This window comes from Cervus elaphus, chromosome 3, assembly GCF_910594005.1.
Source record: "Cervus elaphus chromosome 3, mCerEla1.1, whole genome shotgun sequence".
Lineage (NCBI taxonomy): Eukaryota > Metazoa > Chordata > Mammalia > Artiodactyla > Cervidae > Cervus > Cervus elaphus.
In genome coordinates, this window is record NC_057817.1 from 24,722,360 (window position 1) to 24,746,914 (window position 24,555).

Sequence of the window (24,555 nt, forward strand, 5' to 3'; positions counted from 1 at the left end):
TACTCTAAACTTATGGTAACACAGCTACATCTGAACTGTAAGAATCTGAGATTAGGATGGCAAATAATTAATATCAGTAAATAACTAGTCAAAATAGCTTCCTGTATTTTTCAATAAGAGGCCTTCTTAAGTTCTTTAAAATCTCATGTTCAACAAAGTACTTAGTGAGATTCTTAAATGCAGTTTCTTCAATATTTTAGAAGAGGAACAGTGTGTGAAAAAAGCCTGAAAAAAGATGGTTTCTACATCCTAAGTATTAATATCAAAAGAATGAAAAGTAGAATTCTGATACAAGTTTCCTGTAGTGTAAACTTAAAACTATAATAGATTCAACCCAATTTTGAAAACCTATTTTCATCACCAGAAATTGGTGGGGGAAATGAGAAATGACTGCCTAGTAAGATATATGTTAAACTTTAAATACACAGAATATAAAATCTGGCAACTAAAACATCTGAAAAATCAGACCCAAATTATCATCTTTATTGAAAAAAAACCAAACTCCTGAATTTTATGACTACATTTCTAATCTTATCATATTTACTTACTGCTCATTATTTACAATGTAACCTGTGGACATCATTTTATACTCAACAGAATTTTTCAATGAAAATTTACTTATTACTTAAATTTTCTAAGTTTAATAGAAATAATTGTTTTTTGAAACTTCTGTAAATAGTATTTTTTAAGAGATACTAAAGGACAATTGGCAAAGGGACACATGCTCAAAACAGATCTTACCTTGAAACATCACCGTTAGTCTGCATTTCTTGATGAAATTCACACAAAGAGGTATAAGAAGTATCACCATTGCTTAAGCTTTCAATCATAGACACTTCATTACTATTTGGAGCTGGATCTTTAGTTTTCCCAAGGTTTGCTAATGATGTAACCACACTGGCCAATGTACTTAAATCTCCCTGACATGATTCAGCCTTTAAAAAAAAAAATTAAAATTCTGCAAATTGGTATCAGTTAATGTTTCAATCTTAAATATCTAATTCTAGAATGTGAAATGTCAAAAGAAAAGTACATAAAGATAAATGAAATCTACAAAGTAAAATCAAAGAGCTCTGAGCTTTTAGACACTTGAGGGAACAAGTTTAAAAATATCAGGCACATTTCCTAGGAAATATTAATATTTACACAGGTTACTTTAAAAACTGCACATAATGGCTATCTATCCACATTAACAATTGCTTTATTTTATTAAAAAGGTATTCACTGCACCAGGTCTTAGTTGGGGCATGTGGTATCTAATTCCCTGACAGGGATTGAACGAGGACTACCAGGGAAGCCCCATAACAGTTGCCTTCCCCATAAAAAGACATTAAATTAGATGAGCTTTCAAGATCTTCCAGCATTAAAATTTTGATATTGCTGTAATTTCCAAAACTTATTATGCAAACTCAAAAGTTGCATAGGATAAAATTAATGTTTTACTAAGGAATAGAGAAAAAACAAGAAAAGTGATTACTGAACAGACTTCCAGGATGCCAAGTTTTACCAGCCACTGTGTTAAATGTGTTAAACATCAAGCACTCTGTAGCTAGAAAGTCCCTCTACATTATTTAGGAGATTGGGCTTTTGCTATATACTGCATGTTTTCCTATTTGTCACTAGTTTTTATTTTTGATAATGTGTACATTCTTTATGCATGAATTAGCTATAATTCTTTTATGAGAAAATCTGCTCAACTCTCTGACTACCCAGAAATATAATCTGTACAGAAAAAGCAGATAGATGATTGATATTTCTTCCTTTTATTTATCAATTTTAGAGCAATGAATCAATGCCCAAGCAACTTTTTTTTTTCTTTTTTTTTTTTTCCAAGCAACTTCTTATGATGAAAGATGAATTTTGAGTATCATTTAAAATTCATATTTTAATATATTTTACTCATTAGTCATTCTTTAATAAATGCTCAAATCATTCCACCCTAATCAAACGAAAGCCTCTTTAGTTGCCTTCTATGACTTCTGACAGGTCCGTAGATATTTTAAGTTTTTCATTATACCTTTATGGTTTTTTAGTGATAATGATTACTCCTAAGAGGATATACATTTCCTTGAATTTTTCTATATCAATTCTTTAGTTTATGTGAAACTGATTTCAGTGGATAAATAGACAAATAGTTTGTGTGCTCTCCCCAACTAAAGAATGGTCCCAGAATTATTTACTGAGAATTCCACCAGTTACTGAGTTTCTTACACAGCTACAACTTTGTATGTATTTTACGTAATCCACACAACCACCCTGTGAAATTGGAATCACTGTCCCTTTATTACTGGTGAGAAGAATTCCTCACTGTCACTTCAGCAGTCAGTAGTAGAGGCAGGATGGGAAGTCAGATCGGTCTGACAGGAAAGCCTGTGCTCCTAACCCCTACTCCTGCCTTCATTCATGTGTAAAAGAAACATTTTTTGGTGTTTTAATTTGCAACTAAAACATTTATATATTCTCTTCCATTTCATAACATGTCTATCTAGACAGGTGCTTAATGTGGAAAGGACTTACATTGCAGCTTGACAACTTTGGGACCATTTGTCAGAAACTAACCAAACAAGGTTGTTACAATTTAATATAAAGACATTTAGAGAAGTACAGTGTCTGGGCAAGTATTACAGAAAATTTTCAACAAAACTTAGTTCTCTTCCTTTTCTAAAGAAGTTAATAGGTCAATGAAATTGTAACTACCATTCTAAGCACAAATCAGGTAGATAAGGCTAAGTGAAGTCTTGAATGTAGTTCCAAAATATGTGGTAAGATACCAAATCTCCTTGATTAATAACAATATGCTAAAGCCCAACCTGTAAGGCAGACACTCCTATTATCCCTTATTTTATAGATGAGGAAGGAAACTGAGGCACTAAGGTCAAATATCTTGCCCAAGGTTATGCAGCTAGTAAGTGGCAGATGAAATTTGATTCCAGAGCACAAGTATTAAGATTGTCTTGAAGTATCAAACAAAAAATAACAACACAAATCTGGCCATATATAGAATAAATAATCTCATAGGGCATATGAAATCAGATCACATTATAGGTTAAAAGAAACGCCAGTAACAGGCTCTCTGAAATTTGCCTTCAGGAACAATGTTTGTTTTCAGTTCTTATAAGGGGCTTTCAAACACTATGGAATTCTACATGCTCAATCTAAATAAGCAAATCTTTTTTCTTTCAGACCTCTTGCTCAATAAAGAGTTGCTCCAAATCTCTAAGGGGACCTAGATGACTTGGATACATAGCATGAGAGCTCACGCAACTCTGTTCCTACTCTTGATTCAAGTCAATGTTTTAAGTAAGGTGCGTGAAGAATTTCTCTTCACCTGAAATATTTTAAATATCAACATTTTAACACTAAAAAGTTTGTAGGAGAACACAAAAGGAATATAAGGAATTTTATACTTATTATACATTTCTGTATCTGAGGACTTTTATTTCAAGATGAAAGAAACCCAGAAGACTTTTCCACACTGAAGCTATAGGTTGTTCTAGTGGAAAAATGAACATTTCTACTGATAAAATTAATTTATCAGTATTCACAAAATAGAGGCTGCTCCAGTGACCTGACCCATTTCACACTACACTTATGGCAGAAAGCAAAGAAGAACTAAAGAGCCTCTTGATGAAAGTGAAAGAGGAGAGTGAAAAAGTTGGCTTAAAACTCAACTTTCAGAAAACTAAGATTATGGCATCTGGTCCCATCACTTCATGGCCAACAGATGGAGAAACAATGAAAACAGTGATAGACTTTATTTTTGGGGGCTACAAAATCACTGCAGATGGTGACTGCAGCCAAGAAATATAAAGACGCTTGCTCCTTGGAAGAAAAGCTACGACCAACCTAGACAGCATATTCAAAAGCAGAGACATTACTTTGCCAACAAAGGTCTGTCTAGTCAAAGCTATGGTTTTTTCAGTAGTCATGTATGGATGGGCGAGTTGGACTATTAAGAAAGCTTAGAGACAAAGAATTGATGCTTTTGAACTGTGGTGTTAGAGAAGACTATTCAGAGTCCCTTGGACTGCAAGGAGATCCAACCAGTTCATCCTAAAGGAAATCAGTCCTGAATATTCATTGGAAGGACTGATGCTGAAGCTGAAACTCCAATCCTTTGGCCACCTGATGCGAAGAACTGACTCATTGGAAAAGACCCTCATGCTGAGAAAGATTGAAGGTGGGAGAAGGGGACGACAGAGGATGTGATGGTTGGATGGCATCACCGATTTGATGGACATGAGTTTGAGAAGCTCCAGGAGTTGGTGATGGACAGGGAGGCCTGGCGTGCTGCAGTCCATGGGGTTGTGAAGAGTCAGACGCGACTGAACTGAAACTTGAGTCAATTTGCACTTAAAGGAAACATCTGTCAAAGAAACCTATCATACAGCAGTCACAATCCTCCAGCTCCAGCTTTAGTGAGCTCACCTCGCCCTAGACAGCAGGACCCGAGAGCATCACAGGGAATCCCAACCTCTGAGCCAATCCCAACCTCTGTTTCCTTTTTGCTGGTTCAAATCCTCTATAAAACTAACTCTTGTCTAAGATTCCTCCACTAGAGTGTTCCACTGCTTATGAGCACTGTAATTTGCTCATCCATGGATTGTTTTCCCTTAAATAAGGAACAGTGAACTCATTACTAAATTTTTTTAGTTTTGTCATTTGATACTACCAAACAGTTGATGATAATTTTCATTAAAATAAAAACAAAAACCTGTAACCCGAAATACTTAAGACCAAATCAATCGGCCAAACTGACGGAGGAGAAAAAGAATAACTTTTATAAGCTTAAGCAGTTTTAAGCTTTAAATTACTTGTACTAAACACACCTTATCTGGTGTCATCAGCATAGTTGACTCAGTTTTTATTCCAGATTGATGAATATTCACAAACATTCCTGAATCTAAAAGTCCTGCTGACCTGTAACAAATAAGTACAAGTTTTAGCCTTAGTTTCACTGGGAAGACAAAAAATGACCACCTACTTAATATATGTCACTGCTGGTTTTTTTTTTTTTTTTTTACTATACCTTGCAGTTTCACTATCTGTTACAAAAGTTGGAGTTGCAGCTAATGGGCTTCGAAGGTCTTTTCGAATGTAGATTTTTTCTGTTGAAGCAGCACAGTTGGAAGATTTTTCTCTGGACACTTCAATGGGTTTTCTTTCACACTGAACAGCTACAAAATGTGCCAAATTTATATCACAATGCAGAATTTATAAGCAGTTATAAATGCAAGCTCTAGGTCAGCAATGTTGTTATGGGAGACATGGTTACCAAAACTCTAAAGATAACCATCAATCTTTAGAAATTATTTTTAAGTTCAACAAAGTTGCTTCAAAATAGTAAAACTGGCTTGTTCTCTTTTTCTCTTTTCTTTCCCTGCCCCAGTTGTGGCAGAAATGCAGAATTCCTATTTTTTAAAAGCTCACTGTCAAGAAGGAAAACCTGAAGTTAGGAGTCCTTTACATGTCTAATATACATAAGAGCATTAAAATATAAAGTAGTATTTAAACAACTAAAGACAATACTGACAGTGAACCACAAAAAGACTCAAGTCAAATCTTTTTTTAATTAAGGGCAGGGAGATTTTTTTTTTTTTTAATTTTTTGGTTTTTTAATTTGTACAGGGCAAGGAGATTTTTGAGCAGCAACTCACTTAGTTTTTATTTATAAAATAGAGGTTAATAAAAAAAATAGAGGTAATAAATGTTATGGGCTTCCCTGGTGGCTCAGATAGTAAAGAATCTGCCTGCAATGAGGGAGACCTGGGTTTGATCCCTGGGTTGGGAAGAGCCCTTGGAGAAGGGAATGGCTAACCATTCCAGTATTCTGGCCTGGAGAATCCATGGACAGAGAGGAGCCTGAGGGGTACTGTCCATGGACATGACTGAGCGACTTTCAATAAATTTTACAGCAATTTTATTTCATGATACTTAGGAAAAGTATACTGAAGTTGTTAAATGTATATTTTCTGAGAAAAACAAAACAAAACTGCCAAGATGCAGATCCAAGTTCTGCCACTTATTAGTTATGTGACCTTGGGCAAGTTTCTAAATGTCCTCTGTTCACACAAATGTAAAATGGCTAACAGTAGTATCTACTGACAATAGTGATGTGAGAACAAATAAGTTGTTCATATGCTATACACAGAGTAAAGCATAATGAGGGCTCAATCAATACTAGCTACTGTCATTACCTTATTAACTAATTTAGTATTAATAGTTTGGTGAAAAACTAAACTGGTATCTAGTTACCTTTTTAAAATTATTATTACCAGATCCAAACTAAAATTACATGCCTGGCATTATAGGCACTCAATTAAGATTTGTTGAACATATAAAAAATACACATTCACACATTTTTATATTTTTGTTGGAAAACTTTAAATTAAAAACCATATATATTTGACATATTTTAACGTGTTAATTTTAACACACTTCCAGGAGTTTGCCTGAATTCTTAAAAGTATTTTCTCCTTAAAAGCTAATACATACAGTCTTGTTTCATTCCAAACGCAATACATCTTTGTAACCTGCAGTATTGACAGCGATTTCGATGGTGTTTATTAATAATACAGTCCTTTGATCCTCGACATGAATAAACTAAATTTTTTCGGATACTTCTTTTAAAAAATCCTTTGCAGCCTTCACAAGTTACTGCTCCATAATGACGCCCTAGAAACAAATGTTTAAGAAAATATGAAAGTCATATTTTTCAGAACTGAAGTAGGCCCGCCAACATCTACCCTTTAAACATGAGATGAAACTGAGATTTCTGAGTTTATGACATGAATTTTTTTTTTTTTTACGAACTACCAGAAAATGACACAAACAATTCTCTGATAAAATATATTAAACAATATGAGTTTTTAAATTTTGTAAAGCCATTTTAACAATGACATGGAAAATTTGAGAAAGAAAAGAAACAAAATCACCCATACACCCATGATATAAAACTATTTTCACTTCTGAGATCACTTACAAATTACAATTCTATTATGTACTATATAAGGGTTTCCCTGGTGGTTCAGTGGTAAAGAATCCACCTGCCAATGCAGAAGATGCAGGTTTGATCCCCGGGTTAAGAAGATCCCTTGGAGAAGGAAATGGCAGCCTACTCTAGTATTCTAGATACTACTCTAGTATCTAGTATTCTTGCCTGGGAAATCCCATGGACAGAGGAACCTGGAGGGCTACAGTCCATGGGGTCCAAAGAGCTGGCCATGACTTAGTGACTTAACAACAATATACTTTATAAAGCTATTTTATTCTGAAAACTATGCTCTAAAAAAAGGATATAATGTCAGTTAGTATTTGAAATCTAATCATCCTTCCTCATAGTGAGTCCCACTTTTTAAAATTTCTGGAGAAATCTGTTACACTTCGATAAACCTATCATTTTCACAAACCACATCCTTGGCATAAAAACTATTAACAAACTGAACATACTCTGGGAAAAGTTCTAGTGCAAGTTTTGTAATGAAGCTATGGGAAAGATAAAAAAGATGAAGGAAAACAAGCTGGGCCCTTAAGCTTATCTCAATGGTACTTGTGAATATATATGAATAAATATGGGTATGTTCTGGGCATGAAGGAACAATGGCCAGAACTAAAACAGCATAAACCTGAGTACTAAAAACAGGCTTGGAGAAACGTCTGCTCAACTATGCAGAGCATTTCATCAGGGTCAACCAGAGCTTTTCCATCTCAGTAATTACTCTGTATTCCTAGAATGACAACAGGGCTCAAAAGGCAGATTAATAATCTAATGTTACATGTTATTAAGGATCACAACTAATTTTTAAGCAATACCTTTGACAAAACTGGTTTCATATTCAGAAAAATTTCCACATGTTCAGTTTACTTTCAAAACAGTCAAACTGTCTTTCATAATTCTTTGAAATATGCATTTTATGTCACTGCAAGATCACTTTAAACTGCAGTGAAATAAAAAACCTTTAGGTGAATAAAAAGCTCTGGGGGAAAATCAGTTAAATTTCATAGGCTACAAATATGAACCACAAAAACAACATGCTCCTTTATTTTACTTTTTACTTTCAGTAGAAGAAAAGGAGTAGTGAGGCAGTTATTTTAACAACACAACACATATAGGAGGTTATTTTTAGTATTACCTGATGCTTTGTCTCCACATACTACGCAAAGATCAAAAACCTTATTTGCTCCTTGTTCTGAGGAAGAATTATCTGTTAAGAACTAAAGAAACCCCCCCAAAACAAACAAACAAACAAAAAAACAATAATTTGTTGTTACTCAGTAGTAATACTCTAATGTAAAAAATTAAAAGAACTTTCAGTCATATTACTTTTTGCTTTCTTTTTTGTAAGTTATTCTGTAACTTTGAACTCTATTATTATGCATGTATCAATTAAACTAGTCTTAATTTTCTTTACATAAAAATTAAAATTTCAATGTTATAAAAAGTACAGACAGAAATAATACCTTTTTAGTTTGTTCCATAACAATTCATTAAAGAGTCTTTTTTTTTTAAAGTAAAGAGTCTTAAACACACAAATACATGAGTATATTTTTTACTGCATCTCACCCATAAAGTATTTTATTCATATGGAACACACCAAATTACTGTAGCAGTTATCTGTCCTATTGTGACATTTCTTTGAATAACTCAGGACATTTCCCCATAGAATGATATGACTAAAATAAGCTATAATAGCATAAAAAGAGAAATCTAATTATTTTAAATAGAAAAAGGTTATGAAGAAAAAAAAATCTCTTGAAGCATTTACTTATAACTATGGAACATGACTGATGTACAAAGGTATAAACTTTTCATTCAGCTAGCTAAGGATTGGGTGTCTAAGGATTAGGTGCAGAGGTTGAGAACACTGGACTCTGGAGTCTGTTAATGACAGCAAATTAGTATGGACTAGATGGGGTGGCCTTGGGCAAATTACTAAATCTCTTTAAATTATATTAAGAGCTCATCACTAGGTACAGCTAATATAATATAAAGAAATACTAGTTTCTTCTTTTAGGTTTATCCTTCAATCTGTCATTTTCTTTCAATCTTTTGAAATGTGAAGAAATTAAATTCAAGCTTCAAAATGGTAAAAACCTAGCCCTGCTTTAAAAAAGCTCACAAGATAATCCTCTACTTTGACTCTTTTCCTTCTCTTAGGGGTGTGAATGCCTTCAGGAACAATTTTGATTTTAAAAACTTTTAACAGTCACTAAAATAGCTGTCCCCGGAATTCCTTGGTGGTCCGGTGGTTAGGACTCTGTGCTTTCACTGCTGAGGGTCTGGGTTTGACCCCTGGTTGAGTAACTAAGATCCTGCATGCCATGCAGCAAGGTCAAAAAAATTTTTAAAAAATAAAACAGCTGTCCCTTACTATGTTATAGTACCATAATTTCTTCTAATATCACCATAAAAATCAGTCTTCAATGAAAACTTAAAAAAACAATTTCTGGTATTAGATATCCTTTGAAAACATCTATGACAAGCATCTATCTTTTTTTAAATAGCATATCTACTGCAAACGGTGCTAATCTTTTGTTTATTTCCTAAGGGTGGAAGAGACACTGAGGTTAACAGGCTTGCCCACATCCCATCTTAGGTCACTAGAACAGAAATCAAATCTTGGCCCAGGGGAATTCCATCCTATACCAGTTTCCCTTTCATTGCTCTTAAGAGATGCAAAATACTGATATTATTTTTATTTTTTAAATAAAGAAAACCTTTGAAAAAGATTAACTTTAGAGTAAAGAAATCTGATACACACCTTTTCAGCCAACTGATGTCACCAGTCATAAATATGATGATAGGAAGTACCCTTGGAATGATGTGATGAAAATGGCACTTAACTTCTGCTAACTACTCCCCCAAACCCACAACCCCAGTCTAACCAAGAAAAAAACATCAGACCAAGTCCCACAATAACACAATTTATAATATACCTGACCAGTACAACTTAAAACTATCAAAGTCACCAAATATAAGGGAAGTCTGAGAAATTGTCACAGATATGAGGAGTCAAAGGAAACATGACAAATGTACTATAATTTGGTATCCTGGAGCAGACAGACATTAGGTAAAAATTAGGGAAAGCTATGGATTTTAGCTAATATATAAATACTACCAGTTCATTATTTATAATAAATATATCACACTAATGTAGAATGTTAATAATATGAGTAATTTGTGTTGGGTGATTATATGGGAACTCTCCATACTAAATGCTCAATATTTCTGTAAATACAAAACTTCTCTTAAAAAAGATCAAGGTTGTTTATTAAAAAAATAAAGAAATTAGGGTATGGATAATGTCATACATTTTTTTAGTGACTTCTTTCTAATAACTTTATGTATTTTATCCATTTTCTACATTAGCTGTTTTTAAAATATAAAATTATATAATTGGAAGAATAATACAATCTATGAGAATATATAGGCATAATTTTCTATCTTATGAATTTGGAGCTTTTCAATTCTAAAAGGAATTTTTTCTTGATTAGCTCTTCATCACAAAATGTGGAATCCATTTTTAAGTGAGCACCCTCACCAAAGCCTCTGGAGGCCAACTTAAGGGTTCATTGTATTTATACTCAGTCATAGCAACCAGTGGTAAAAACAGCAGCTACATAATTGTATAAAAGCCTACACTGGCTCTTTGAAGAATAATGTACAACTAGCAAAAATTAAAAACAATGTAAAGTTAATTTACACTACTGATTGAGTTCCAGTGTTAAAGCAGACCACAGGACAGACTGCTTACTACATTAGTGAAGATGTATATGACAAAAGGGAAGCAAAAGTCACAAAGCTGCTAGCTGAAATATGGACTTCTTGATTTGGCAGCTGCTTGTTCACAGCAGAGGCATCTTCGTCTTGGAAACTGCAGTTACAGAATTCTGTAGATGCTCCTGATTTGGAAGCTTCCTAACTGCAAAAGCATAAGGTCACCTAGAAGCAAGTTCTGAAGCAGGCTCCCATATTTATTCTTGGAAACCTGACCTACAAGTGTTCTTTTAGCCTTTCTAACAGTAATTTGAGCTCTCTACATTCTTTGTTAAATTCCTTCCTGCCCAAACTAGCCAGAGTAGATCTTACTATATGCCACTAAAAACCCACCAAAATATACACTGTGAAGATGTGTGAGGAACAGTATAGTGGCCCATAGGAGAAGGTAGCACATAATTTTATACAAGATCTTTTCCTACTGAACATGCAGGATAAAAAGTCTTAATGTCAGGACTTCTTTTATGATATGATCTTTCTTTTTTTCAAGGATAAGATTAAAAAGAAACTCTATGAATTTACCTGGAGCTGTTGTGTAGACAAATCAGGAGTTGTAAAAAATAACTGGTTGACACCTGCTGCATCTGGGGTTGTGAAGAAAACTTTTCCTGGAGTAGAGTCTTGCCTGGCCAGAATGACTTTGCTTGGAGTAGAGCCATCGTGATTTGTCAGAATGAACTGTTTGCCTTGGGTATTATGATCAAGTGCTGTCACAATCTGGATTTTCTGGCCAGTAGGCTGCTCTGTAACAATCTAATATAATCATGTCATTAGTAATTAAGTCAACTTAATCTTTTTTCCTTCTCTAAGGACAATTTTTCTCATATCTTCAGACAAAGCTAGACTAGAAAAGCATACTATTACATATATAGATTCAATGTAATACACATAACACACATACCATTTAATCTAGCAATCCTACTTCCATGACATCCTACCCTACAGAAATAAACAACTGTGTAAATAAAGTTACAATAGTAAGAACACTTGGACTTCACTATTTTGATTCTTTCCCTTCCCCTCCTTTCTACCTTCCATATACATAAACATATACTGGGTATATTCTATTTGCCAATTGCTGTTTGTTCTGGGTCCCTGGATAAATTTTTATTCTCATAAAGCTTTTGAGGAAAGGCAGATAAAAAACAAGTAAGCAAATAACATTTTCAGGCAGTATTAAGTATTACAAAGTAAAATAAAGCAGGGTAAGCTGGGGGTTATTGATGGAATGAGAGTGATGAGGAGATAACATTTCAGCACAGACCTGAGTGAAGGAACAGACCAAGGCTTAGGACTAGCCAGGGGAAGTGCATCCCTAGTAGAGGAAGCAGCCTGTGGGACAGGAAGAGTGTGTTGGATATAGCTTAGGCAAAAGGCACAGCAAGAGAGCTGTGTGAGTGAAACTGGATGGAAGAGAGATTTATGGTAGGAGGTGGGAGAAACAAAAAGGGTTTTGTAGGCCATACAACATCTGATTTCCTACTGGATGACATGGGGATCCACTGAAGGGTTTACAGAGCAGTGACGTGGCAGGATCTTTTGCAAACAGCATCTTTCTAGATTTAGTGTAAAGATCAGACTATGAATGTTTAAGAACAGAATCAAGGGAGACCAGAAAGGATGCTAGTGCACAAACAATGGCAGCACTAGGGTACTGTATACAGGCAGAGACATAGGCCAAGATCGGGGTAGTAGCCATGCTAGGGGTGAAAAATAATCTGGGATATTTTATAAAAGGAGAGGTAACGAGATATGCTGATGGACTGGATATGGAATATGATGGTCAAGGATGGCCTGACCAAGTAGGACAGAACTGTCATTTACTGAGATAGAGTAGTCTGGGGAAGAAAAAGTTCATGAATAAAAAGAACAGCCTAGTATTGAGGGTTTTTGTTGTAGCTGAGCAAATATTTTATGGGAAAAATCTCAATAAGCCAATTAAATTCCCTGAATTCAATTTTTAAATGGCAAAGCTGATTTGTTCCCAAGTTTTTTCTATTTCTCTGAAATTATTTTCATCAAGACTATTTTCTACTTTTTCTGGCTCTCTATGCAGCCCCATGGCGGTCGTGAAGAACAAGCGCCTTATGAAAGGAGGCAAAAAGAGAGCCAAGAAGAAAGTGGTTGACCCAGTTTCTAAAAAAGATTGGTATGATATGAAAGCATCAGTTACGTTCAATATAAGGAATACTGGGAAAAATTTGGTCACAAGAACTCAAGGAACCAAAATCACATCTGATGGCCTCAAAGATTGTGTTTTTGAAATGAGTCTAACTAATCTGCAGAATGCTGAAGTAGCATTTAGAAAATTCAAGCTAATTATTGAGAATGTTCAAGGCAAAACATTGCCTGACTAATTTCCATGGCATGGATCTTATCCGTAACATATTCCATGGTCAAAAAGTGGCAGACCATAATTGAAGCTCATGTTGATGTCAAGACTACCGATGGTTACTTGCTTCATCTGTTCTGTGTGGGTAACTAAAAAACGCAACCATCAGATTTGGAAGACCTTTTATGCTCAGCACTAGCAGGTACGGCAGATCCCCAAGAAGATGATAAAAATAATGACCTGAGAGGTGCAGATGAATGACTTGAAAGAGGCGGTCAATAAAATGATTCCAGATAGTATTGGAAAAGACTTGCTAATCTATTTCTCCATTCCAAGATGTCTTCATTAGAAAAGCAAAAAATGCTAAAGAAGCCCAAGTTTGAATTGGGAAAACTCATGGAGCTACATGGTTGAAGGTAGTAGTTCTGGAAAAGCTACTGGGGATGAGACAGGTGCTAAAGTTAAATGAATCGGTGAATACAAGCCACCAGTCCAAAAATCTGTTTAAAATGCACACTTTTAAAGATGACAAATAAAAGATCTTACTTGTGGTAGAAAAAAAAAGACTATTTTCTACACAAAATTTACCGCACAGTTCTGAATCACTAGTTAGTTTTTGTCTAGAGCACACTGTATTGATGATGGCTGCTACCAACTTGAGTTTCCTTTTTTGACCATTATTTCTACCATGCCCTATTTTCCTGGCTGCAGTTTTAACTGTTGTCAGTTTTGTTCTGCATAGGTTGTTTCTACCAAGTCTAGTCTCCATCCTCCCCACTAACAATTTCTGCAATTTTCAATGATACCTAAAGAGGTTTTCAATCAGTTCATCTGTAATTTTACCATGTAAAGTTTATGCTGTTATACATTTTATTTTAGAATATTCCTATCAGAAATATTCATTGTAAACTGAATAAAAATCTAATAGCTCACACTTCTTTCTTAGAGACAAGAGCATCAGATACATGCAGGGTCCAACTGTTATTGCCTGGAAACACTTTGCTTAGATGGGTAAAAGTATGTTTACTGCAGCACAATAATTATAATTAGAAACTGAAGTGATCCAAGTGGCCTTCAATAAAGAAGAGTAAATAGATTATGGAAACAGTTCTCAGGTCTTAGGATTTCTTTACATGCCAAAATAAATAAATAAAAATCACTGAGAGCCCAAACAGCTTTTATTTACATAGGTTATATCTATTGATATTTATCATACTGAAATTAAAATAGAAAAAATTTAAAATATTTATAAATTCATTTAAAAATAACCCATTAAATATTAACATAATATAATATTTAACGAAAAATAAGTATATTTTCCAAAACAAAAAAAAATTCAGTGGAGGACAGGGGCACTGATTTACATTTTTGCAAACAGATTCAATGTCTGGCTTAACAGAAGCTGGATACTCATACCTGCCTGTGCATTCAATCTGCTGCAAAGGCTGTTTTGGTTAAAACAAAGCAAGAAAATCCAGCCTTATATTTTTTGGGTAAAAGGGGGAAGACTATCTTAATTGCTTCTTCAAATTGTGTAAACTGTTCTTTGGTATGACATCAAAACTTGAAAAGTGATAGCTTTTTAGAGGTTAGCTGCAATGTGGAATCAGAAACTATTGGGTTTGGGTTTTTCTGTAAGATGTTACAAGAAACTTGAACTAACTTCTTAGCCAACCAATATATTAAAATCTATTGGTCTATCCTGCAATGTGAATCCTTCACTTATGAGCGGTTTTGTTACATTATGCACTGGTCATTTGGAAAACACTGGTTCAATGAGTTATATACACCTTTTAAATTTTGACATATTTTAACCTATCATGTAACAGGTAGTCTCTGGAAAATTACACCATATGTTTGTAAGAGAATGACAGTGAAAAGACAAACAGCATTTTAGTATTATTATGAGAATGGTTTGGACCTTGCTGACTCTCTGAAAGAGTCCCTAGACGAGATTTTGAAAACCTCTGGGCTATGGAACTTCTTACTAGAACACAACTGTTTATACGATATAGATCTCTTTCTAATGGTCCATTAAACCTCAGATTTCGCACCCTTCAGAAACAGTCTCTGACTAGATCCTCACACCCCACAACTCTTCATTAGCTGTTTTTCTTCCATGTTCCCAATTCCCGATTACACTCTACAAAATTACCTATCATAGCACTGAACATATTCTATTTTTATTGTCCAATTATTCAACCATCTCTCACTAGATCAGAGTGAACTGAAAGTCAGTTCAGTTCAGTTGCTCAGTTGTGTCTGACTCTTTGCAACCCCATGAACCGCAGCACGCCAGGCCTCCCTGTTCATCACCTACTCCCGGAGTTTACCCAATCTCATGTCCATTGAGTCGGTGATGCCATCCAACCATCTCATCCTCTGTCGTCCCCTTCTCCTCCTGCCCTCAATCTTTCCCAGCATCAGGGTCTTTTCAAATGAGTCAGCTCTTCGCATCAGGTGGCCAAAGGATTGGAGTTTCAGCTTCAACATCAGTCCTTCCAAAGAACACTCAGGACTGATCTCCTTTAGGATGGACTGGTTGGATCTCCTTGCAGTCCAAGGGACTCTCAAGAGTTTCCTCCAACACCACAGTTCAAAAACATCAATTCTTCAGCACTCAGCTTTCTTTACAATCCAACTCTCACATCCATACATGACTACTCGAAAAATCATAGCCTTGACTAGACAGACCTTTGTTGACAAAGTAATGTCTGTTTTTTAATATGTTGTCTAGGTTGGTCATAACTTTCCTTCCAAGGAGTAAGCGTCTTTTAATTTCATGGCAGAAGTCACCATCTGCAGTGATTTTGGAGCCCAGAAAAATGAAGTCAGCCAGTTTCCACTGTTTCCCCATCTATTTGTCATGAAGTGATGGGACCGGATGCCATGATCTTAGTTTTCTGAATGTTGAGATTTAAGCCAACCTTTTCACTCTCCTCTTTCACTTTCATCAAGAGGTTCTTTAGTTCTTCTTCGCTTCCTGCCATAAGGGTGCTGTCATCTGCATATTATTGATATTTCTCCAGGCAATCTTGATATCAGCAATCTAGGGTATCTTTTATCTCTGTGTCACCAAAACCTAGCAAACTTATTTGTATAAATCAGTTTGGTTAAGCAGTTAATGAACAGTAAGTTAGACATACCTCTCCCATTTGTTGTTCAATAATGTGATGTGCAATTTCTTCTATGGATGCCATGATTTGATTGCCAGTGTCCTGCCAAAAATAAAAAGATGCTTTTTCACAATTATACCCACAAAACATATTAACTGAAGAATTTACAAATGAAATTACATGATAGTTAGGATTTGCTTCAAAATAATCTGGTTGTGTGGGTAGGGGTGGGAAGGAATAAACAACTTAAGACTGGCCGTGTGTTGACAATTATCAAGGACTGCTGAAGTTTATACAAGAGTTCATAAAACTATTCTCTCCGCTTTTACAAATTTTGAAAATGTCTATCAAAAAAAACTTAATTCAATACCAAACAATTTCACTTTTCAAAGTTACCAAAGTCTAAATCACAGACTTTTGATATAGATCAGGAATGGTTTATTAAAGAAGGTCAACCCAGTCTATAAATAAATACATCACTGTAGCCATTTAACATACTTTTTAATCAGTATACTGTAAAAGCTGACAAAATAATTATATTCATTCAGAAGACTAGAAGATTTCTCCAGAATTTTGTCATTGTTCTTCATTGTTCTTAAGTGTTAAGTTCAGTTTGAATTTTAACATAAAACTGTCTTCAAATAGAGTCAGTAAGATTAACAGATTGACTTTGACATTTGCTTTTTCTCTATATCAGGTAGTCAAGAATACAAAAATCATTTGACTTTATACTGTCATAAATTCACAATTCTACAATTATATTATTAATCACCAAATTATATATTAATCACCAAATTACTTGTCTTTCAATCTCTTTTAAAACCTTAAATGTTTCAATTACTTGTTCTAAAAGCAATATACAGTATTTAGATTACTCAACCATCTCCCACTTGAAAAGTAGTGCCAGTTAAGTGCCCTCAACCTCTCTGGAACCCAACCAAGGAGATGGTTACTGCCAAAGCCTGTGTGCTCTGGGTCCCTAATGGAATTGGCAATCCTCTCAAACTCTGCTCCGTTTTGGCGGGGGGTGGGCGAGAAGGTGTGTCATTCTTCCTTTTTTGGGAAAGGTAATATATGTTCAAAATAGAACAGCGCTGTTGACCCACCCGGTATTCCAGAGTTCCAGAATTCCAACAGCCTTCACTCATTTCATCCCATTTATGTCCCCTTCAGTCCAACCTGGCAGCATTTCTGCTGGCATGAATTCTCAGAAATCTTTGTTGCCTCCCATGCAATTCATGCGGGTTCATGCCACCAGACAAAAGACAGTCCTGTACAGATCTCTTGTGGGTAACTGCATCTCTATTCCTACCATGTGCTGTACATAGATCTCAAGGACACTGTGAATGTAGTCTTTTGAACAAGGCCGCTTACTTTTCCTACATGAAAAACTCTTCCTTTGAGACTCACTTAAGCGAGTTATACCAGTTTTTAATGTCATTCATTCATTTCTCTTTCAATTGCATTACTCATTGAAGACTGACGGACTGTTGTCCCGTTCCTACCATTCTCCCAGTTTCTTGACCTCAAGATCCAATAACATTCACCCACTTGCTATTAATACTTTAATACTGTGGTGTCAGACTGCTCTAACGTATATATTTAACATTATTTTAGCTCTTAATATTCTTCAAAGCCTTCCCTTTAACTATAGGACATGAAGTGCCAATGGTTAAACCTTACATTTTAGCCATATGCATTACTTGTAATTCCTTGAATTTATTACCATGTTGCTTCATATTGCCATGTCTCTGCTAATGGCTTCTTTCTACCACAACTGTCATGGAATCACTAGGTCAACACGTGTTTGTTTTCCAAGACTAAATTTAACTCAAAAAAACTGAGGAAAAATAAGCATTCTTTACATATTGTTGATGTAAGTCTAAATTGAAACCTTCCCAGAAATTTGCCCATGTTTATCAAAGCCTTAAAACTTTTCCTGCTCATTGATCCAATAATTCATTCAATATTCTTCCATTCAACAATAATTGTTGAGTGCTTACTGTGAGCCAGGCAGTTTTCCAAATGTTAGGGATATATCTTTCTAAATGTCAGGGAGTATTAAAACAAGGGCTTCCCTGACAGCTCAGTTGGTAAAGAATTCGCCTGTAATGCAGGAGACCTTGGTTTGATTCCTGGGTTGGGAAGATCCTCTGGAGAAGGGATAGGCTATACTCACTCCAATATTCTTTGGCTTCCCTTGCGGCTTAGCTGGTAAAGAACCTGCCTGCAATGTGGGAGACCTGGGTGTGACCCCAGGGATGGGAAGGTCCCCCGGAGAAGGGAAAGACTACCTATTCCAGTATTCTGGCCTGGAAAATTCCATGGACTGTATAGTGGGAGAACAGACAATAAATAAAATATACAAACATTCTCAAATATTAATGATGACTTCTCTAAGTGGAGATTTACAGACCACATATTTTCTGCTTTTTGAATGGGTATCTACTAATGGGTAATTAGAAAAGTAAACATTCCTTCATTTGTAATCCACTGTATTTTGTGCCTATTTATCTTCCAAAGCACCTGGTTTTATCTGTGTAGATAATAAAAGACTTCTAAAGGAAAATAACTCGGAGTTTTTCAATGGACTAATTTTTTCCAGTGAACCTGTAGTGTTTAACACTGCCTGGTATTTGTATTTGAACTCGGAAAGCATCAATATTTACTGAAAGATACTCATCAGGCACTGTGTGACTACTGGACTTCACAGAGAATAAGACAGAGACAATCTCTGCCGCATGGAGCTTATATTTTAATGAGGAAACAGATTTTTAAAATTACCATGTACTAAATGCTACGAAGTAAACTAGGAAGTAGTGATAAAAACAGAAAAATATAGGAGGGGGTTTATAAAGGTAGTAGAGTGCCCTAGAGTCAAGTCAAATCAGACTTTCAATCCCATTTTTATTATTTACTAAATGTTTAACTACATGTCAGTCACTTAAGGCTGTTTGCTTATAAATGAAACGGATTCAGTAAAACCTATCTCAAAATATTCTTGTAAAAATTGAGTTTGTGAAAATATCTTTGTCAACGTATGTTGTTGTTCAGTTGCTCAGTCATGTTCAACTCCTTGCAACCATGGAGTTGAAGCATGCCAGGCTTCCCTGTCCTTCACTATATCCTGAAGTTTGGTCAAACTCATGTCCACTGAGTCAGTGATGCCATCTAACCATCTCATCCTCTGTCACCTCCTTCTCCTCCTGCCCTCAGTCTTTCCCAGTACCAGGGTTGTTTCCAATGAGTTGGCTCTTGCATCATGGGGCCGAAGTATTGGAGCTTGAGCTTCCATCCTGCCAGAGAATATTCAGGGTTGATTTCCTTTAGGATTGACTGGTTTGATCACCTTGCTGTCCAAGGGACTCTCAAGAGTCTTCTCCAGCACCACAATTCAAAACTATCAATTCTTCGGCACTCAGATTTCTTTGTGGTCCAACTCTCACATTAGTACCAATGACTACTGGAAAAACTATAGCTTTGACCAAATGGACCTCTGTCGGCAAAGTGATATCTCTGCTTTTTAATATTCTGTCTAGGTTTGCCATGGCTTTTCTTCCAAGGAGCAAGCGTCTTTTAATTTCGTGGGTGCAGTCACCATCCACAGTGATTTTGGAACCCGAGAAAATAAAATTTGACACTGTTTCCACTTTTCACCCATCTATTTGCCAATATATCAAACATCTATACACACACACACACACACAAGTGTACAATGGTCTCTTACAGGTAAAATGTATTCCCTGAAAGTTAGTTGAATAAACAAAATGCTCAATAAATGAGCAACAGGTCAGGAGAACCATCACACTGGAGAGGGAGGGTCTGGGAAAATCTTACAGAAGAGACATTTGAGATAGGCATTGAAGGATAAGTGTTTTTACCAACCTGAGGGACAAAACAAAAAAACAGGAGGATGCTGCCTTTACTACTCTAGAGCTAATTAACATACAGAAGACATACAGTCCTACATTTTTGGCTCTGATTCTTCTTTTTTCACCTTTACCTCAGTCTCACTTCTATGTTTCTTCCCCACAGGAAAAAAATATACCCTCAGTGGTGCCATTTGAATCTGTTCATGGGGTTCTCACGGCAAGAATACTGGAGTGGTTTGTCATTCCCTCCTCCAGTGGACCATATTTTGTCAGAACTCTCCACTATGTCCCATTCGTCTTGGGTGGGCCTTCACAGCACTGCTCATAGCTTTACTGAGTTATGCAAGCCCTTTCGTCATGAAAAGGCTGTGATCCATGAAAGCTATCGTTTTTCCAGTAGTCATGGACGGATGTGATAATTGGACCAAAAGAAAGCTAAGCACCAAAGAATTGATGCTTTCCAAATGTGGTGCTGGAGAAGACTCTTGAGAGTCCCTTGGAGAGCAAGGAGATCAAATCAGTCAATCCTAAAGGACATCAAACCTGAATATTCACTGGAAAGACTGATGCTGAGGCTGCAACACTTTGGCCACCTGATGCAAAGAGCTGACTCACTGGAAAATACCCTGATGCTGGAAAAGATTGAAGGCAAAAGAAGAGGGTGGCAAAGGATGAGATGGTTAGATAGCATCACTGAGTCAACGGACATAAATCTAAGCAAACACCAGGATAAGTGAAGGACAGGGAAGCCTGGCATGATGCAGTCCATGGGGTTGCGAAGAGTCAGAAATGATCTATTGACTGAACAACAACAGTGGTGTCATCCTCCTCCCATTCAGGTTCAAAATTTTAAGTCTGTGCTCTTTGAGTACATCACAAAGGGTTCATTTTCTTTCCCCACCAGCCCTACTCCCATCAGCCAACTGTAGGCTCTTGTTACAAAGTAGTATTTTGCAAACTCCCTGTTGAGCCACTTGTGGATGGGGAAATAGAGTAGGTCAGAATTTTCTTCTTTTAAAAAAGAAAGAAATTAGAATAGAAAATCCTGCATCAAGTATAGTGAGGGTAAGGACTTATTTCAATTTAATCTGTGTGCTGAGTCATGATGGAAAACATATTTTTCTGTGTAGCAGTCAAAAAATGCTTGAAAATAAGATGTAAAACAATTATTCTTTACTTTTTTTCTGGGAGGGTGGGTCAAACATAGATTTGAAAATTTGGGACTTCTCTGGTGGTACAGTGGATAGGAATTGTTCCCTGCCAATGCAGGGAACATGGATTTGATCCCTGGTCTGGGAAGATTCCATATGTCACGAAGTCAGTCCATTAACTACAACTATTGAGTTCGTGTGCTGCAACTACTGAAGCTCGCACAACTACAGCCCACGCTCTGCAACGAGAAGCCACTTCAGTGAGAAGCCTGGGCACTGCAGCTAGAGAAAGCAAGGCGCAGCAACGAAGTCCCAGCGCAACCAAAAATAAAAATAAGAAAATCTGATGGAAGGTAAGGTTTCCCTCACGAGAAAACAGGTTCACATTCATTCACTCTACAACTGATGATATATGCTGAATTTCAAGGGGTTCATAAACTCTCCTATGGCCAGCCCAAGGTCTTCAGGTTAAGAATCCTTCGAGTATAATTTCAGCTACTGCCAGAAGTAACTTTCCTGGGCAAATATTTAATATATTCAACTTTGTGTATATGAAAAACCCCTAGAAGGCAAGAATCATCTATGGGTCAGCACTTCTGACCAACAGCAAAATCTCGGGATGCTTACAGAACTGAAACATATCCTTATTCTCCTGTTTCATAAGTATCAGTGCCTCTTTAATGGTCAAAGAATAAAGTTTCAGTCCTTTTCCTGGTATTTTTTTCAGTATTTACTAAGTCCTTATAACATGCCTGCCACTGAAGACACAAAGGAGCATTCCTTTATAGTTTGACTTCCCCATCTTCCTATTTTATCTCCTACCAGTCCCAGAGGGGACTCGTTCAGGACAAACTGGAATGATCTTTATTCCCCAATATACAATTCCAAGCTTCTCTCTCATTTAAATTCTCCCACCTTTAAAATTCAGTTGTGAAACTTCTGTTTACTTATAATATTGTAAACAAAATTTTACGCAAGGGTGCATTTTTCTAGAGACAGTCTTTGGCTTTCACAAAAGATTTAAAAAGGTTGCAGAGGGTTCAACGACTCAAAAAAGGTACATGATTATATAAACTATTATCCTTTCTTATATGCGATTTCTTTCTTCTTTCTAACAATAGTAGGAATTATATTGTTTAGCACACACACAAAGAGTAGATATTTTAGGAATGTTTTCTGCCTTTGATGTCCTTTAAAAAAGCTGAAATGCTCCTACAAAGAATGATGAAATTACATTTTCTGCGATCCATTTTAAAAATAAGCAGAAATAGCTTCTTTATTGTAGATCTACCAAACTGACATACAATTAAAATCTAAAACCAACCACACAGCAGGCACTGTTCTAAAACCCTCAAAGTCGAAGGTCCATTTATTAAGTTCCGAGGCACAAAAACCCTAAAGGCCTTAATTTCAAGCCTTTTTGTTTTTCCTTTCCAGCAATTATTTTTTAACAGTTGACCTATATAGCGAAGGTTACAAAACAACCTGGTAACATTTGCCATTCATAAAACGGTATCTGCAAGAGCTGGAAGCAGACTTTCTTAACAAAAGAGATGCAGGAAGCGTGGACGTGCACTGTAGTGAGGACATTCGGCCGTTGCCTTTTCTTTCTCTAAAGACAAGAGATCCAAAGGCAGCGGCCGCTCCCGCGCCACCGGTTGTGAAAGCAGAGAGCGTCATTCCGTCGGCCCAGTACAAGCACAGAACAAGTCAGAGGCTCATGGTGAAAGGGATTCGGGCCTCGGCTCGCCGCCAGGCCGGCCTCTCCCACGTCCCGCAGGAACTAGAGCCCACTGCGACCCCGGGGGCCGGCGGCAGCGCGCGGCTCCCGGAGGCTGGGGAAGCGGCGCCCTCGCCAAGACGGAAGCTTTCCCTGTAGGTGAAAGGTCAGAGGTGCCGCGGGAGAAGCTGCCTTGCGCGCAGAGCGGCTCGCCGACTCCCTCTCGCGCCCGCCGCCACGGCCCCGCTCCGGGCTCCGGACCCCGCTCCCGGCTCCGGCCTCGACCTTTCTCGGAGCCCCGCGCACTCGGCCCCGCTGCTCTGGCCGCTCTCCCAGCCCGCCCCGAGTAGCGCGCCGCGGAAGCCTTAGTGCGGGTTCTGCCGGCCGAAGCCGCAGGCTGTTGGGGGGACTGGGGGCGCGCCCGTTGGCAGTTGGGAGGAAGGGCCCTTCCCAGGGCCCCCGCCTTCCTCCCGGGCGCCGCTGCGGCCGCCTTTCTCCTCACCCGTCCCTCCTTACCGGCGCTTCTCTACCGAGCGGCGTCCTACGCTGGGCGTAAAGCGGGCAGTCCCGTGCGGCGGCTGCTGGGACGGGATGGGCTGGGGGGCCTCCAGGCAAACAGACTGGAAAAAGCTGAAGCGGGGAGGGTTAAAAAAGTGGAGACGGAGCTTTCTGGGTTTGTGTATTTTCGGGGGGGGGAGGGGTCAGAGTTCGTGACCCCTCCCTCGGCGACTCGGTGCGCGCTCCCGCCCGCGCCTGCGCACCAGTGTAGTGGCGAGGCGGCGAGAGGCGGTCGTGACGTTCCCCGAGTGGAGGGTTGAGAGAACCCAGCCTCTGGAAGTCGACCGCCCCCTATCGCCTAGGAGGGAGACTGCCCCGGCAGAGCTGCGCTTCCCTCTCTGGGACTTGGAGAAGCCGCATACGCCTAGCATCCTGTTTGCAGAAGGCGGTCCTTATAGGAAGTTTTGAGACTGTTCAGATAGGAGCCAGGATAGATGACTTAATCAGTTTTAGACAGTTCGGTCTCTAATTTGTGGGAAACTGGGCTTTGTTACAGGCTCTTGCCTTAGACTAAACACTTAACAAAACTGGGTAGATCCCAATAAAATATTTCAAATTCCCTTAAATAAGCTGGAGCATAGCCCTGTTGAGTAAGGCTAAGTTTTACTTATCAACTTTTGTGAGTAAATAGCATTTTGGCTAAATGGAGCTAGAGTAGAATCACATAGAATTAAAACTTCCAGAAGACTGGCTTTAGTCTGTTTTGTTCACTGGTGTATTTCCAAGCTTATGGGACAATGCCTAATGGACAATACAGATTTGCGAAATAAGGTGTTGACAGAACATCACATTCTGATAGTGGCCCCTGAAGCACCAAGGTGTGGTCGCAAGAGCCGCCATGTTTGCAAAGAGTGCTGTGTGGTTTGGTCTTGAAGAGAAGGGGTCCTCAAAATATTTATTTTTTAATGTCTTAGTTTTGATTCGCCCTAGAAAAGCAGTTGCGGATTCAGGCCAGAAACCCAAGTCAGGAAAAACAAGGGGCACTGATAAGAAGAACATCTCCTCCGTCATTTCCCCCTGGAACTAGGC

General features: G+C 37.5%; 1 protein-coding gene and 1 pseudogene across 4 annotated transcripts in view; one reads left to right on the top strand and one right to left on the bottom strand.

Moving 5' to 3' along the window:
- The window catches only part of NR2C1 (nuclear receptor subfamily 2 group C member 1), a 46,592-nt gene that overhangs the window by 16,996 nt on the left and 5,041 nt on the right, over positions 1–24,555 (bottom strand). Inside the window, exons 1-8 of one of the 4 annotated variants that reach the window (XM_043881547.1) lie at positions 23,485–23,874; positions 16,256–16,327; positions 11,300–11,530; positions 8,133–8,214; positions 6,496–6,675; positions 5,030–5,177; positions 4,830–4,920; positions 742–935 (exon numbers count right to left, since the gene is read on the bottom strand). In XM_043881547.1, coding sequence (XP_043737482.1) covers positions 742–935; positions 4,830–4,920; positions 5,030–5,177; positions 6,496–6,675; positions 8,133–8,214; positions 11,300–11,530; positions 16,256–16,309 — 980 coding nt within the window. In that variant the 5' untranslated portion in view covers positions 16,310–16,327; positions 23,485–23,874. Of the gene's footprint in view, positions 1–741; positions 936–4,829; positions 4,921–5,029; positions 5,178–6,495; positions 6,676–8,132; positions 8,215–11,299; positions 11,531–16,255; positions 16,328–23,484; positions 23,875–24,555 lie in introns of those variants that run through there. The other 3 variants (XM_043881555.1, XM_043881530.1, XM_043881537.1) reach the window with 3 other exon arrangements.
- On the top strand, positions 12,838–13,308 carry LOC122680327 (annotated as a pseudogene).